We start from the raw sequence: 17536 nt of genomic DNA on the forward strand, positions 1-17536 counted from the left end.
ACCATAGGTAAAGCATAGGTATAGGTGAAGCAATGATGTGCAGATTTGGAAGCACCAAAACCTCACCACCATGATGAAGCTCTGTGGGGCAGGGGGTTCTCTATTAATATTAAGCACATAATGTATATAACTCTGTATATTAGTATTTCTCATTAAATTAAATTAAATATAAAGCACTGTGTACACAAGTAGTGCTATATAAAAATAGCTATATAGAAACAAAAGAAGAGCAAATTTACAAGAGAAAGATCAAGGACAAAAGAGAAAAACATTATTAGACAACACCAGAACAGGGCAAGAAAGCAAGTAAGTGCATAGAGGAGCAGAGCTATTTTTCAGAGTGAGTCTATGCCTACAGTATGTTTCTGGAAAGACTCTACTAATTTAGTACTTTCTTCCTGGGGGCTAAATTAGGTCAGTAATTAACATTGTCAGTTTTTTAGAAATCATTTTCACATCATTCATTGATCAAGAAGACCCACCTTAGACTGTATGGGAACTTTTTTGGGGGTTTTCTTATTGAAAACTCCAGTCCCATAATAAACATCTGTACAGGTATAAGAGTTTGTATGGAAAAAGTAGATTAACTCTGTTTAGCATAACCCTAATTTCTAGGGAAGGTTTTAAGCTAGGACACAAACAGATGCTATTACCATAAGGGTCACCAGGGGTGGCAAAAACCCTTCCCTGTAACTTTAAGAGCTGAATCTTAGATTTTGAAATTGGAATTTTGGCTCTTCTATTGCACTCTTTGCACTAGCAATGCACCCCCCCCCCAACCCCTTGGCCCACTCTGAAAGGCTGCCTCAGGGTGGACAGGGGAGCAGGTATGCTGCCCTCCACTACAGTACACTGAATCCCAATGAAGCAATGAAGGCTGTTTAACAAATAATTCTTACTCCTCAGAAGGAAGGGGGGGTGGGGGGGGTCAGCTTTTCTTCAGTGCCATAAACCCCAGCTTGTCTTACTCCATACCTGGGTACTTTTATGTTCTCTATCTAAAAATTATTGCTTAGCAAACCTATGCAGTCATTTTACCATTCCTTTGGAATTAAACTGTGCAGTTTAATTCTATGAATTACTTTTAATTGTAACTCCTACTTTTATGAACAGATGAAAATAGAGATGCAGGTGGCCCTAGAAGAGTCACCTACACCAGTGTATTTTACCAGATAGTTCTAGCAAAATAAAGGCAGACCCCAGTTAAAAAAGACTCCACGATTTCTGTAAGGAGTTTGGAAAACTTTGGTTTGAATTAAATCCAGAACTAAAATAATGGTACGTTCCACAGCTGAAGGATTCTAATGGTTGGGCCCAGTCCTACCATTAAAAAAAATAATGATGATGAACTGCTAAATGTATTTGTAATTACCTGTCTGCTTTGAATTCATTAATCAGCAGTCATTTGCATAACAGAGTTCTCTTAGAGAAGTGCAGACAGGAGGTACAACATGTCCTAGACACACTGAGCTTGCAATCTAATTTTCAGTGCCTACAGCAGCTGGAGATAAAATGATTATCTTAAAGTCCCTAGGTGCTGACAAAGGAGTTATTAGACTTTTCCTTACTTCACAGTCATTGCCTTGGCCAACTGGGCCACTCCCTGTACAGGCATAAGCAAAATGAAGTGCCAGAACTTGTCTAGACCTTTGTCATGGGGCTGGGATTGGATGAGTGGTCTTACCTGCACGTTCTTCTGCTCTTTTTAAAGAACAACTCCCAGTGCCACTTTTTTTTTGGTTCACTTAGGGATCCTGTGCCATCTTTCCCTCTTTACTACAGAGGCGTGTTCCTTGTTCCACCCTAATTGTTTCTGTTCTTGGCTGTGGCAGCTTGTTTTATACTGGGTGTGGCACGAACCCACATGAAAGTGCTATATGCCCATTCTCTCCTGCTTTGCTTTCTCAGTACAATATTCCAAAATGGGGACTACTGTGCCTTTCTGAACACCAATTATCAGCCAATCCCCAGTCACTCCCACCAACCTGCTGGGAATCGCCTAGTACTTAAGCCCTGTAATTAATTGCTTTCTGTGACATGTAGCTTAAAGTCTGTTTTTACCTTGTGTGTTAGATGCAATAGATACTTTAATAGGGGCAGGCTTTGTAATCTGAGACATGCATTGCTAGAATAATCATCTTAGAGATTTGTGCTAAATATGAAATTATATGTATAATTTAGTATTTATTTCTGGTAGAGGTTGAATATCTTGATTGTAAAACCAAAGATATTAAAGTGAATAATGTATCACTGATAAGTTTCATGACCAAGGCACAAGGCAGAAGCCATACAGATGGCTTTTAATTACCTCATATTATACAACAAGGAGTACATTATTTATTATAATACACAAGTATCAGTGAGTCATGGGACAGAAATTACATCACGATCAAGATTATAACTAAGGAAAGGAATCCAAGACTTATAGTCTTTGCTGTCTTACTGCCTAAGATATCCAATGCTTCAGTGCAAACCAAAGCAGTGCATGGAGAGTTTTCTAGTTTAGGACTATATTAGACTTACTATAATTGTAAAGAAATGTCAAACAATAACTTTGTATGAATAATGTCCTTTCCCTGTGGCTATAAAAATGTAAAGGTAGGAATTAGCAGAGTATTCTGACATTAGAGTTATTCTAGAACGGCTGCAGATCAGGGATAAGTCTTATATATCACATACAGACCATGGTGCCGCAGCTGCTCTTGCAGCATCTCTCTGAATAGTCTGCTGTCCATGGTACTTTGCAATGAACTTTCCCTTTCAACCCTCTACATTCCCCTTAAAAAAAAGCCTTTATTCATTCCTCATAGTGCATGTGGTACCTCTCCACTACTGAGCACTGATATATTTCAATTTCACTAGAGACCATGCACATGTTCTGTATTCATGCTTGGAATAATAAAACCCTAAGCCACACCATCTTGCCTTTGGGTTGGGATGTAGGCATATCTGAATTGCTGGGGACTATACAGAACACTTATCATCCCCACCCTACCTTACGGGTAGTGTAATAAAACAATTACGGATGCTCCTGCTCTTGATCTGCCATAGAAATTTACTTTCTAGCATGCATCGGCTATTTGTTTATATTTTATAATACTATTGTACATCCATTAACTATCAGCTAATTGGGAAATACGTGAAACTTAGCCCCTGTTGGGCTATTGCTCATGAACCACACTGTGCTGGAGGAGCTACATCTGCCTTAAAAATAGAGTTTTAATGGCAGTGTAGAAATTCAAACCTAATTCCCAAACACAAGCTGAATGCCATAGTTATAGGCCATATTCATGATATAGCAGATATTTCATAATGTAGTAGAAAACTGTACAATTTAGTGTAAAGTAGTTAAGGGGTTACCTAGGTTCAGTTATGTTTTCCCCATCCACCTTTCTATTTGTTTATATCTATATCCAACTCAAAACAATTAAGAGGAAAGCGCACTAAAACAATAAGTATAAATATGAAAAACTTAGGTGTATATTAAATGCTACAATGGCAGAAATAAATCGTACCAAATATAAAGCTGAGACCTGGGTGTAAATTTTTGAATTTTGGTTACTTCACTATAAAAACCCTCCCATGTTTTGTTTCAATCTCTGCCTATGATTAAGTACATTAGTGTACAAAACACGTTAGGCGTTTTTGCTTTTAATGGATAAATAAAGATCGAGTTTTAAAAGAATATCCTGCTGTCCGGTGTGCTTGGCGTTACCCTTTCAATTTTATATCTATATCCAAGTCTAAAGTCAGAAAGGAGTCCTAGAACCCCCAGATCCAATAAGAACCCTTAAGCAAGAATGCTGTTAAAAGTGTATTTGTTTTAAAGATCTCTGTAAAACACAGTTGTGCAGTGGCCTGTGTTACCTACCAAGCATTCAGGACCTGATAAGTCATTGGTACCCTTAGCTACTAACCTCTACTGTCCACTGTCTGAGATCAAGAACCCTAGGCAGATCATTGCTTCTTTAGTCTTGACCTGATGCCATTAAGCCCTTTCTATATTTACATTTTGATCTTTGGTTATTGTTGGGTGTTTATGGACTTTTCCATCAATAATGGGCAAAAGAAATGAGAAGCAGACAAAAAACAATATGGTGATGAAGTCTAGTAATGTGTCATGGTAGAGGCAATCCATTTACATTTCTGGAAAAGCCACATTATCTATTCCCCCTGCCTTCTGTTGAGCTTTACTATAGGATAGCAAAATTGCCAATTATTAGGTATTCAATATCTTAGGAAACAGCAACAGGAAAATCTATCAATCAGTCTCACAGTTGTAGTTGAACTACAATAACCACATCCACTGTTGGATGGCATTTGTTGAGCAAAATTGTAGTTTTACAATAAATGGAATTGCAAAATGTAAGTACAGTATATGCCTGCAAAATATAAGTAAAATGAATATTTTCTAGTAAAATAATACTTTCAGCAATAAATCGAAAAGTGGAAAGTATTAAGTAACATGGTATTTCACACTTCAGGTAGTGGCTTTTTTTTCCCGCATTCAAGACATAAATCAGTGCAAGAAAACTGATTTATAGTCTACCTAGATACTGAATTTTGACAAGCTCCAACCTGATAATTATATAAAATTCTTGCTGTTACATTAGATTTACAGTATTTTCATCTCTTGGTATGCAATGCTGAGGCAGATTTCTCTGGAGCAAAGTCTGAAATTCTGTGTTCTGGACAGGTCACTGTGAACTGTGCCTCGGAATATACTCTTCATTTCCTCTGATACCATTGTACCTCATATGAAATGCAATATTGATCTGTGCAGTCACATTCAGTTTTCAAAGGGTGGCAATAAAAGCACCAAATCTCAGAACTGAGCCAGTTGAATGAAGCGAATTGATCTTTGCTTTGCCAAAATGCTCAAGGGTATATGATGAACACCCTTTGCAGGTTTGGCAAGTGAGCTGGGCAAGACAGCTATTAAGGAGAATTATCTGAGCCATACGGGTTTTAACACTGCCATGACTATAGGAGGGGCACTAGGCGGAGGCCTATGATATCACAAATCTCAAGTGTCTAATCTGCAGGAATTCATTACTATGCTATCCTTTGCTATTTGTCTGTTACTCATATTCTTAAAGGTATCAGTAATTCAGAACTACTTAACATAAGTCAATGCCATCTTACATTCTGCATGTAGTGTAGATGTTCTGCAACAGAGTGGCTGGCTGGAACTAGTCTGAAGGCCAGTCAGGGTGATATTTGGGGTGAATTTTTATTTGCAGAGACTCGTGTAACTGTAGCAGTGTAGCTATGTAGCTATAAATGTGGGAACCTGAACCCAAGAATACTGAATGCGTTGGGTTGATATTTCAGTATACAACACATTTGTGGGCCAGCATATAATAAAATGATGATGTCATAAAAAGTCAAACTAGCCAATGGGCTTACAGTTTGACAGCCCTGAAGTAGGGAATCCAACTTTTCATCTACCAACCACTACCACCACCCCCGAAAGAGAACTACGATTTCCAATGGTTACCAGGTAAAATATCCATTTTAATTGCTCATCTTATCAATAGCAGTTAATATTAACTGGGCTCTAGCTTCTCCAGTTGCCAGGAAGAATGTCATTATTGCATTCTGAATATGTCTTTTATTATTTAAAAAGGAAAGTGTATTACCAGACTGTGAATTCACCATCTCATTATCCAGCGGAGAAAACTCTTCCTTATCAGATTCCATATATTAGAATTGGATGAAACGTGTTTATTTAACATCCATCGAATAACAAATAGAGATAGAGATTCTTTCTGTAGGGATAAAAAAAGGAAATATTTGAGCAAAACCTTTCTTATTTCATTCATTTTACAAAAAGCCATACCCTTCAGCGTGTGGCCTAATGGTGCTGGTTTGGTGTATATGTTTAACAACTACAGTATAACCAATAGCAAAGTCCCACTGGTTCTCCTGGTGGGTCTCAACCTAGAAGAATACCAATCAGACTATCCTTGCTTCCACTATGGGCCTATATTAAAACCTGTACCATTTGACACTCACCGTTTTCCACTTAGACTCCACCATGGTGTTTTAAATAAGTGATTCCTTATGTCATTCCAATAAGAAATGTGAGAAAAGGGTCAGTTTTAGTGTTCATCTTACAATTTAAATCCTAAATATGTCCATTTTTGAGGACAATATCAATGGATCTTAGTTATTTACAAAGGTATGGAGATCCAAATAATGACAGGTCCCATTCCTGTATAGTCAAAATATTCCACTGAGCTTAGAAACAGACATTTTTACAAAATGTATTTTGTAAATTAGGTGTTAATCAACACATCTGATTGATTATTAACCAAATCTACATATAGTCAGACAAATAGAAGTTGAAGAATGTTTTTGATGATATTTAATAAGAACGTTTTATAATTGATTCCAGAAAACCTTGTATCTAGAGCCCATTCTTTAGCCCATCATGCACGCAGTATGCAGGAATGTAAAACTGGGACATACAGATATATCACATAAATTTAATTCACCCTATTCATCCTTCTGCTTTAATATACAGAGTTTGGTTCCAAGATTGCACATAAAGGTTATGTTTCACCATATTAGTAAGCCAAATATATCCCTTCTTGGTCCAAGCAATGTATAGCACACCTGCCCAATCTATGGACATGCCCACAAGAAGAAGTAGAAGTTGAGGCTTGTTTATCAAAACTGGGCAAATTTGGACCTGGGAATTAACCCATAGCAACCCATGTGCAGTTGGACTAATGAAAGCTGGTTACCCTTGCGTATTGCCCAGGTGCAAATTTGCCTACTGTAGATAAATAAGCCCCAATACTATGTCCTTAAATGTGCTGTTCTATACCTGGGACATCTGACTTGGCATTACCATATAGAACTGAATAATACAGAAAGAGCACTTACAAAGGGTAACCCATTTATCGGAGCCACTGATTACAGGGAGGGGTACTTTTGTGCAATCCTATATTATTATAATAATAATAATTATATATGTATATTATATATACTTATTCCCTGGTTGCATGGGGCATTACACATACTATTGATCTTTTTGGATGTTTACTATCATTGCTTTAAATATTAGGGTTTTAATAAAAGGTGCAAAGTTGGCTACCAGTCTAGTCACCTATACCATTATTCAGCAGGTAGTGTTCACTAGACAGAACAATAATAAAGAACTCTCCCAAAACTTGGGCATATACAGGCAGATTTCAGCTGCCATCCGATTCTGCAGCTTATCTGCCCAGATATGGTCACCCCCAACTGCCATACCTAATTGATATCAGGCCTAAAATTGGGCAGATCTAAATTGGGCAGGTTTGATTTTCCATCGGCCCTCAGTCTGACGGCACCTATGCCTGCCATTGTAATTCTATCAAATTAGCCTGATATCGCCCACCTTTAGGTGGGCATATTTGGAGAAGATCTGCTCGTCAAACAAGCAGATCTTACTGTGTATGGCCACCTCTCCAACCTGTGCACAAATCACTTATTTTATGATGCCATTGCTGACTTTAAGCACCCTCTCTGCTTTTTGTTTTTTTTCATAGTAACTTCATAGGATCTGTGGCCTCTAAGGATTGTAGAGTATAGAGAATATGGAGGTTGTGCATGCAGACAGATACTTGCTTTTAATCTACATGTGCAAATGGTGGGGGAGCTAGAAAAAAATGCTCTAAGAGTTAGTAACTAACAGTTCCACAGTTTTCCTAGGTTTGGATAATTCTGTTATTTGTATATAGAGAGATATAAAATCCAGTATGACAATATTGCTGATCTGTACACACCTTTTGGCCATATGTAAAGGCAGGAGGTTACTATGTTTTATGCCATAGGGTGTATGTACAGTACTAAACATGGATCAGGCAGATTGGGAAATGTAACTCATTTGATTGTATAAATTGCTGTAGGAATACTGGTGCTTATGAATTTTAATCATATTATTCTCATATGTAGCAGAGCAAATTTAGTGCAAACTAAAATTTAGTGCAAATAATTTTCAGCACCAGTAATAAAAATGAGATGTTTTATACAACTTATAATTGTTAATAATTTAGTGAATAGAACAACAGCTGTATTAAAATCATTAATTTTTTTTACAAAACACCAGCAAGTTACACATCACTTTACAGTAATTTATAGCTTGCAGGGGCCTTATAACAATTTAACAAACAAAGTTATAGAATAAAAAATAGGAGGAATAATTTATCATGCACATAGCAATGGACACAAGTGCTAGAGCATTAAGGCTTGTGACACCCCAAGCTGTTTCTCTGTTTCAATGTTTCAATGCAGGCTGAGAAACAGCCCCTTTTCTGTGTCTGCACCCCGAGGCATGAAGAAAATACATACTTATGTGTCTTGGTGCTGAAATCCACTCCACATGTCTGCACCCAGGCCAATGCAGTGCCTCTGGGTGCAGACTCAGGAGAGTGGGGACCCTGTGGAGGGGCTGTTTCTCATTCTGCACTTATATGCAGGCCAAGTAACAGCCCAATATGGCAGAAGCCTTAAGGTGGCCATACACGAGGCGATTTCGCTCGTTGTGCGATGAACGATTATATCGACAAACGATCGTATGGCGATCGAGTTCCCATACGATATGCCATCCACGGGCAACGATAATTCGGGAAAGATTTTGTCGCATCATTATCGTAAAATACCTACGATCGTACATCTACGTACGATCGATGTCGTTGACTTCTGCTGCTGGCAATCGTGACATGCGCAGAGAACAATCGTTGAAAGACAAATGTCTGACACTCACACCAACTGGCAGATTTTATCGTTAAACGACCAAAATTTTTAAACCTGGCCGATCGATTTTGGGGACGATAATGTCGGCTCGTTTAGTGGGCCGACGATCGTTCGTACACCACCAACTATACGATAACTTAACGATAGCATCGGATCGTTCGGGAATCGGTCGTTTGTAAGTAAAAAATCGGTCCGTGTATGGCCACCTTTAGATGAGGAAGTTAGTGCTCAGTCTGGGGCAAAAATGTGCTGTGGCACATCTGCCATCAGGTGCATGGTATAAAGCACAGCAATGTGGGGGCAGAGGCCATAGGCAGGCAATAAATATTCAAAAAATAGCATGATGCTGAACTTGGGCATGAACACAAATCATCTCTTCTGTATTAGATGAATACATTAGATTTATAATATATAAATACTGTTTATCCTGATCAGTAACAGAGTTTGGTGTCACTTTAGCCTAGTGAGGTACAATGTGTAGCTCCCAGCAGTTGTTAATTCCCATGTTGTACTGCAGCTGAGTGTACACAGAGCTCATGTACACATAAACCAGTCTCCATCACTCCTCATCTTTGTACATATGAGTTCTAAGATCTTGAAGGAAATGGGGGGATCAATATCAATTGCTAATAACCAATTAGAAATGAACCTTGATCATTCTAGGCTAATGAATTTGGGTTACTGTAATTCTAGAGTCTTCAGTTCAGTGACTAAGGAAGATCAAGTAATTTGTTTTAATATTTCATATTTGGTCTCCTTTAAAAGTTGCCATAGCCCTCTGCAAACTAGATGGTATGTATGGAAGGCTGTAGGCTGCGCATATATCCTCACCCTCGTGATTAAGTAGTAAGGAGGGGCCTAGGTGGCAATTGTCATTATAAAGGGCTTAGAAATGAACAGAGTGCTGCACAATAAATTCAGGCATTAATTCATGTCACCCAGTGTCAATAATTTGTCACTTCTTTGTCTGTAATTATAGTTAACAAGCCATTGGATAATACAAATAATTATGGGGATTCCTTATGTAAAGTATCTGATGGAGATAAATTCGCTCAGCAAAATTGACTAGCGCTATATTTTTGGGCTGTAGCTGGGGTTCTAGCTTACATTTAACATCATTTCCTTTTCAGACCTCATGTGGCAGGGTTTTTTTTTTTAGAGACAGCACTGATTATTCATAAGATACAATTTATAATTAAATACATTATCCAAAAATTATAAGAAGGCCATCTCCCATAAATTCCATAAGCAAATAGTTCTAATTTAAAATGTAATAACATTCTAATAAATTGATTTCCCTTTTCTCTCTAATAATTAAACAGTAGCTTGTACTTTATGGTAACTAAGCTTTTGGTGGCAAAACAATCCTGTTGGGTTTATTTCATGCAGTGAGCTGCAAAATGACAATTGACAGGATAACTGAACTAGGCATCACCTGTATGTACATTAATATTTATCAGATGCAAAGAGCTGAGATGCAAAAGTTTGATTTCCCCTCCAATTCTATTAGTTCGCCCTCATCTTTCCATACTACTAAATAGTAAGTCATCTGTCATGATTTAATCACGAACCACCAGTACATTTTCTTGTTAGATGAATAATGGGCATATTAATTAATTTGTGAAATTAGAGCCCACCACAGAAAAATTCACCTACTCTCTATTAATTCCTTTAGGTGAAAACTAACTTTCACCAATTGAAAAATACGCTTCTACAAACCCCATGGGAATGAATAGAAAGTGGGTGAATTCTGCTCCTATGTTAGGGGAAGATGTCAGAAAGACAATGAACTATGAAGTTGTCGTTTATAGTGGGGAATATTCCCTCAGACTGGCCCAACCAGGATACCAGGAAAATTCCCAGTGGGCCCAGGTGTTAGTGGATCTCCTACTCCTAACAATTTCATTATCATTCCCTATACCTGTATGGGGCCAAAGTGGAGTTCAACGAGGAAAAATAGTTTGAAAAGTGGGTCCATAGTCCATAGTCCAAAAATGTTTCTGCATTTGCACATAAAATGTTGCTAGTGGACCAGTTTGAGACCAGTAGGCTAGATATTACCCTTAGGGTTGTCATCTTTTCTGGAAAAAAAATATAATCCTTCCTATAGTTTTATCTGTTTCCTATAAAAACATTGGCATCAATCATCATGTTAACCAGCCAGGCCGGTAAAATACTGGCCAGGTGGCAACTCTAACTTCCTTCCACAGATATACACTTTCCTATAGCTTAGCCAGAAGGCTTTGTATAGAATCATAGTTGTAATATCATTTAGCCTTTAAACATATTATATGCAGAACAATGGTCTATCACTAGCCTTAAGCTTAAACATGTGTCCCTGGTGACTATGGTATTTGTTATATCAGAGATATAGCTGTCTATAATCCACTATGTAAATGTCTTCCTTATAGCATTAAAACAGCCCTTAAAATCACAAGTACTCTCTTTCCCCTGTACAATAGTTCAACCAGGAATAAATTAGACTTATCTTACAGGTGGATTTGTATGGGAGTTAAATTCTGGAAAGTACCAATTGTGTGTGTGTATATATATATATATATATATATATATATATATAAGATATAATGAATCCTTATTGGAGGTAAAACATTTCCATTGGATTAAATCAATGTTTAAATGATTTTTTCAGAAGACTTAAGCTATGATGATCTAAATTACAGAAAGACCCCTTATCCAGAAAATCCTGAGCATTATGGATAACAGGTCCATACCTGTAGTACTTCCCTTGTTCAGTAGCTTATTTAGAGGATAAGTTCTTGGGACATGACTTTAACTTTGCAAAACTTTTTGAACTAAATATAGTTACTTGTTGTGACTACTATATGGCGGTATGAAAAATGACTTGTCCTTTATTAATACCCTGTATAATAATATCATATCCATAAACAAGATAAAATTAATTATGAAAGAAATTATAGGGAAATGTCAAACCCCCCAAAAAATTCCTTTTCCCCTCTTTTCTCTCACTTACCTGCGAGTGGTGCCTTGTGCCCTGCAAGGTCTGTTTCCTGCCGTGTAAATGAAAGGGATGTAGCAGATCGATAGGAACGTATGAACTGTTGTGTCCCACTTGGAAGTGTCATGCAGGCAGCGTTGAGCAGAGGCATTAAATAGACGAGCGAGGGATAGCTTTCTTTGGCTGCCACGGATGAGTTGGAAAATGCTGGTGGAAGATGGAAGTCGTTTCTCCTTACTTTGCTACTGAAGCAAATCAGCGTGCTGCTGCTGCACACCTAGGCATTGGCTCCTGTCAGAGGTGGAAAGGATTCAGAGTGAAACAAACACGAGAGTAGTGAAACAGATCTGTGATTACATCAGTTGAAATAAGGCAGGCAGCTGGCTGAGCCAGCCAATTATTATATCAGCTCCACTTTGCCTCCAGCAAATCTGCATGTAGTAAGAAAAAAACTCAACAAGTGATTAAGCTATGGGTTTTTTTTCTTTTACCTGTCATGCAGTTAAAGAGAGAGAATGAAAAGGAGACTTGCAGTTATCAATATCAGCCATGCCCCAAAACCTCGCTCACTTTGCACCTTGCACTCTCCCAGGGGTGCAGCTTTTGGGGCTCATTTATAAACAGTGGGCACATTCACAACCTTTTCAACAAATTCACTGGTATAAACCCTGTCCCTGGAACATAAGTTTCAGAGTTCTTTATCCTCTAGAACAGCGCTGTCTGCAATTTCCACAAAATAGGCCGAAAAGCCAAGGGATGAGGGACTCATATAGATGTCTGTTGATACTTTAATAGCCTTGGGGTTATAACTACTAATTGTAGAAGACCATATAAAGGAACAAGTCTATTAAATCTTTACGGCATATCATTATGTGCAACAGACTAAACCGGTGGAACAAATCCTAAACACGTATGGTCAGACACCTATAGTACTCCATGGACTATACAAGCTGACAGGCATCATATCAGTGCCAAAAAGCATAACACCAACATCAGGTTCAGAGATTAGATTTTTAAAATAATAGTGAAATGGAATGAAAGGGCTATGGTTTTTAGAATGTTAGACAGGTAGGTAAGGAGATGGATAAAGTTGAGATAGATAGATAACTGTAGATAGATAGATGATAGATAAATAATTATCCCCCTACTGTATGAGCGATACTAAAGGATCACAGTTTTGTTTTCTTTACACATGTTGCATTTCTTGGCTACTTTACTAGGACTCCTGTTATTTGAGGAGATTTCTTGGTACAATTATTTCAGGGATCAGTTCCCCTCCATTAGTATTTTCCACCTACTTATATTGCCTATGACGTAGTCTCCTTTCTGTTATACGGTACCTCTCTTGCTGAAGTTAACTGATTAGAGGGTTGCAAGAATTTCTTCAGCATTTAGAATTATTTTAATATTAATAACTAATGCTTAATTACATTTCAGAGGTTGTATTTGTAAATATGGGCAGGAAAAGCCGGTGGCCTGGGAGCCTTCCTGCAGCTTGGGGAAGTAATACTGAACCATGCACATTTGGTTGGTATTTGATAGCTCATCTTATCAAGCTGTGTGTTCTTCTAAAATCAATAACAGCATTATATATAGCTAATGACCGCAATATAACATGTTAGTATATTACATGGCGTGCAGAGGTGGTATAGGACCTGTTATCCAGAATGCTGGGGACCTAGGGTTTTTTTGAATAAGGGATCTTATCTCCTTAACTTAAATCTACTGAAAAATCATTTAAACATGGATTAAATCCAATAGGATTGCTTTGCTTCCAATGAGGATTAATTATATCTTAGTTACCATCAAGTACAAGGTACTGTTTTATTATTACAGTGAAAAAAGCAATCTTTTACTTGGGGAAATTTGGAGTTTTCTGGGTAACCAGTTTTTCAGATAACAGGTCTCCTCAAATTGAATCTGACCTATATGTTTTCACCCGATAAAGAATAAAATAATGTTTTCTCGTGGAATTAAATCTGGCCCAATGTGTCTGTTAGATGTCTAGTTTTACTCTAATCCAAATAATGGTCATTTCTATCTGTCATATGCTGGCCATACAAGTTAAGATTCTTAAAAGATCTTTTCGTTATCGTAGGACCAAGCTTATCCTGAAACGGTCATTTCAAAGTCCGATTTGCCATCAACAAAAATGACCATTTTAAGAGGTACTGCCTAGTTGAATTTGAAAAACTACCTGCTTGTTCCCGCAAACAACTGGACAATGGGCAAATTTCATTGCTAACAATCACAATTTTCAAATCTGCCCAATCAATTTTCTGACCAATGTCGGATGAAAGATCGCTGGATGTACGATGATATTGGTCGTTATGGTAGGAAAAATTGTTACGTGTATGGCCAGCTTTAATGTAATTGTTAGAGAAGTGACAAATAAACATTGGAACCTACACAAAGCTGGCACTTATCTGCAGAATGTTACTGGTGTTCCCAAAAATGTCACCTAGACAGGACGGGACTCTTATAAAAGAAGAAAAGGCATTTTGGCATTTTACTGCCAATAGATTCGCCACATTAGTGCCACCTAAATTGCTATATTTATTCTGCAAAAAGCATTACCATACCTGAGTAATCAGCCCTAGAAGCTCTCTCCATTTGTTTAAGATAGCAGCTGCCATTTTAGCTCAGTTTCAGTAGCTACAGCTTTAGCTGTTGGTCACACATTCTGATGGGTGGGGCGGTGAATTCTTATGGGAGGGAGGAGCAGGAGAAGGGAGAGAGGAGAGAGCTGTGCAGACTCTGGAATGAAGGATGTTTCTGAGAAAGACACCCCAACAACATGTTTACAAAAAGAGAAATTCAGTGCAGCGTTTCTGTGAGTGCTTATGGCTGTATTTACATAGACCTTTCTGATAAAGCTTACTTAGTTTTACCTTTCCTTCTCCTTTAATAATAAATAAGCTACTGGTACAAAAGGTATAAAGCAACAGATCAGAAACTAAATGCTGTGACCCTTAAAGAAGAACAAAAGGTTGCTGTACAAGATCTTTCCCAAACGTTAATGAGATGGCCCTTTTCTGAAATGCTTTATTAGAACTTAAAAAAATCGGTTTCAGCCACTTCTACTTAATATCTGAAGTTTGTGGCCGCCACCTTTATTCATTTCCCCTCTCCACTTTTCACAAACTGCTGGCATAGCGACTTCGCTTTACAGTGAGGAAAGGGGAATGTATTGCGCACAGACAGGTCTCAAAGAGGACTTCATTCCACATACATGCCCCTTGATCTCTAGTATTTTGTAATGGAGAGGAAGTTTGTGTTTTTCTAACATATTGTTAATATTTTATTCACTTTCTGGATTACACAGACCTGACATTTCCATGGAAGGCACGCTGATAGCCTGTAATTGCTATGGTAATGGGCTTTTCACTGAGCTGGATTTGTATTTGGACTTTCATTCTCTTTTAAGAACATCCAACACTGAACTAAAAATTTTAAATTTCACATAGCAAAGATATTTGATCTAAAATGACATATTAAATAAAATATGGTATTCATAGACTGGAATGTTCTACTTTGGACATATCACAAAATAGATTTTATGGATTTCTAAAACACCATAAAGAGTCATAAAAGGAAAAAGTTGTGAATACTTGGCCTTTATACAAATGTACAATATACAAGTATGTAGTATGTATGAGTATCAGCAGCTAGTAAATGTAATAAAAAAGGGTTTTAATATTTCTGTGTTACTCTACATCCCAAAGAGCTTAAAGGGATACTGTCATGATTTTTCTTATATACTTTTTATTTCTTAATTACACTGTTTACATAGCAAATAATTAACTCTACTATTTAAAATTTTGTTCTTGAACCAATAAATATATATTTTTAGCTGTAATATTGGTGTGTAGGCGCCATCTCAGTGCATTGTGCCTGAGTCTGAGCTTTCAGAAGGAGCCAGCGCTGCACATTAGAGCTGCTTTCAGGTAACCTATTGTTTCTCCTACTCCCATGTACCTGGAGGAGTCCCAAGCCGGACTTGGATTTCTTACTATTGAGTGCTATTCTGATATCTACTGGGAGCTGCTATCTTGCTCCCTTCCCATTGTTCTGCTGATTGGCCCCTGGGAGGGGGGGATGATATCACTCCAACTTGCAGCGCAGCAGTAAAGTGTGACTGAAGTTTATCAAAGCACATTATTTTTTATTTTTCAAATAAACAGTGAGATACCTATCACTATATCAATAGGCATCTTTATTTTTCCTCAGATGGGAAATTTCAGTAACCTTTCTTACTTGCTGAAAAGCCACATAATCCTTTCTTAAAATGCACCAAATGCACCAAACCCAGGCTTAGGCCCAAATTCAGCTAAATTCAAGCATTTGTTTTAGAGGATTCAAATACGTATACAGGTATAGGACCCATTATCCAGAATGCTTAGGATAAGGGATCTTTCTGTAATTCGGATATTCTACCTAAAGATTGCTAAAAACATTATTTAAACAGTAATTAAACCCAATAGGATTGTTTTGCCTCCAATAACAATTAATTATATCTCAGTTGGGATCAAGTACAAGGTACTGTTTTATTGTTACAGAGAAAAAGGAAATCACTTTTAAAAATGTGAATTATTTGATTAAAATTGAGTCTATGGGAGATGGCCTTTCCGTAATTTGGAACTTTCTGGATAATGGGTTTCTGGATAAGGGGTCCGATACCTGTATTTAAAAATCAAGTTTGTGTTTCTTGTCAATTCAAGACAAAACTTAAAAAAATAAACACAAATATGATGTGCATGTATTTTCTGAAACCGTGAATATTCAGGATTTATTACAGAAAAACTCAGCAAGTAAAAGCTGGGGAGTTTCTATAGAAGCCATTGTAAATTGTCTCTTATTAAAACATCATTGAAAATGAATGCAACAATGTGATTCTTGCTTGTGGGGGAGTTTTGTTTTTTTTTTTAGTGAAAAAATATAACCACGAATATTATGTTGCTTTTTTTTCCTAAAATAAAGTATAAAATAAAGTAGTGCTCAAGGCAAAAAAATTCTGCACGTTTTGTCATGTTTTTTTTACCTTAAAATTTGATAAATATGCCCCAGGGTATCAATTTGTGAAAATTTGATTGATTGATTTTGTTCAATTTAAACCATGAAAAAATACTCAAATGCAGCAAATTCTACTCATCGTTTTCAGTAAGTCTATAACCTCTCAACAAATGTCAAAGTATGGAATTGACTTGTACATATGCTCGCAAACTTGTAGATGCTAGAGCTTTACATTCTAACATTTTGCCCTCAGTGAATATGGAACACTTCAGTTTTGGAAACCCTAATTAGAATTTGTGAGTTTAAGTGCAAAAAATCGATATGAGAGAATAAGTCAACCCATTCAGGTAAACTAAATCTGAACTCAGATGTGTCGTGTGTCATGTGACTTTGTGTAAACACCCAGCCTTTCTTTAAACCTGAAATCTTCCATATCTTTTAGAACAGGGATCCCCAACCTTTCTTACTTGTGAGCCACAGTCAAACGTAAAAAGACTTGGAGAGGAACACAAGCAGCATAAAAGTTCATGGAGGAGCCAAATAAGGGCTGTGATTGGCTATTAGGGGCCTCTATGCACCCTATCAGCTTACAGGGGGCTTTATTTGGTAGTAAATCTTGTTTTTATTCAACCAAAACTTGCCCCCAAGTCAGGAATTCAAAAATAACTACCTGGTTTGGGGGCAGTGGGAGCAACATCCAAGGGGTTGGGGAGCAACATGTTGCCCCAGAGCTACTGGTTGGGGATCACTGTTTTAGAAGCTTTGTCACAGTTATCTGGACATTATTTCATTAAGGTT

The 17536-nt window shown here is 37.4% G+C and overlaps 1 protein-coding gene across 1 annotated transcript in view; it reads right to left on the reverse strand.

The window, feature by feature from the left end:
* The window catches only part of foxn1 (forkhead box N1), a 49720-nt gene extending 37677 nt beyond the window's left edge, over positions 1-12043 (reverse strand). Inside the window, exons 1-2 of the mRNA XM_018091796.2 lie at positions 11741-12043; positions 5643-5771 (exon numbers count right to left, since the gene is read on the reverse strand). Coding sequence (XP_017947285.2) covers positions 5643-5703 — 61 coding nt within the window. The 5' untranslated portion in view covers positions 5704-5771; positions 11741-12043. The remainder of the gene's footprint in view (positions 1-5642; positions 5772-11740) is intronic.
* Between the last annotated feature and the right edge of the window lie 5493 nt (positions 12044-17536).

Source organism: Xenopus tropicalis, chromosome 2 (genome assembly GCF_000004195.4).
Source record: "Xenopus tropicalis strain Nigerian chromosome 2, UCB_Xtro_10.0, whole genome shotgun sequence".
In the NCBI taxonomy this organism is placed as follows: Eukaryota; Metazoa; Chordata; class Amphibia; order Anura; family Pipidae; genus Xenopus; species Xenopus tropicalis.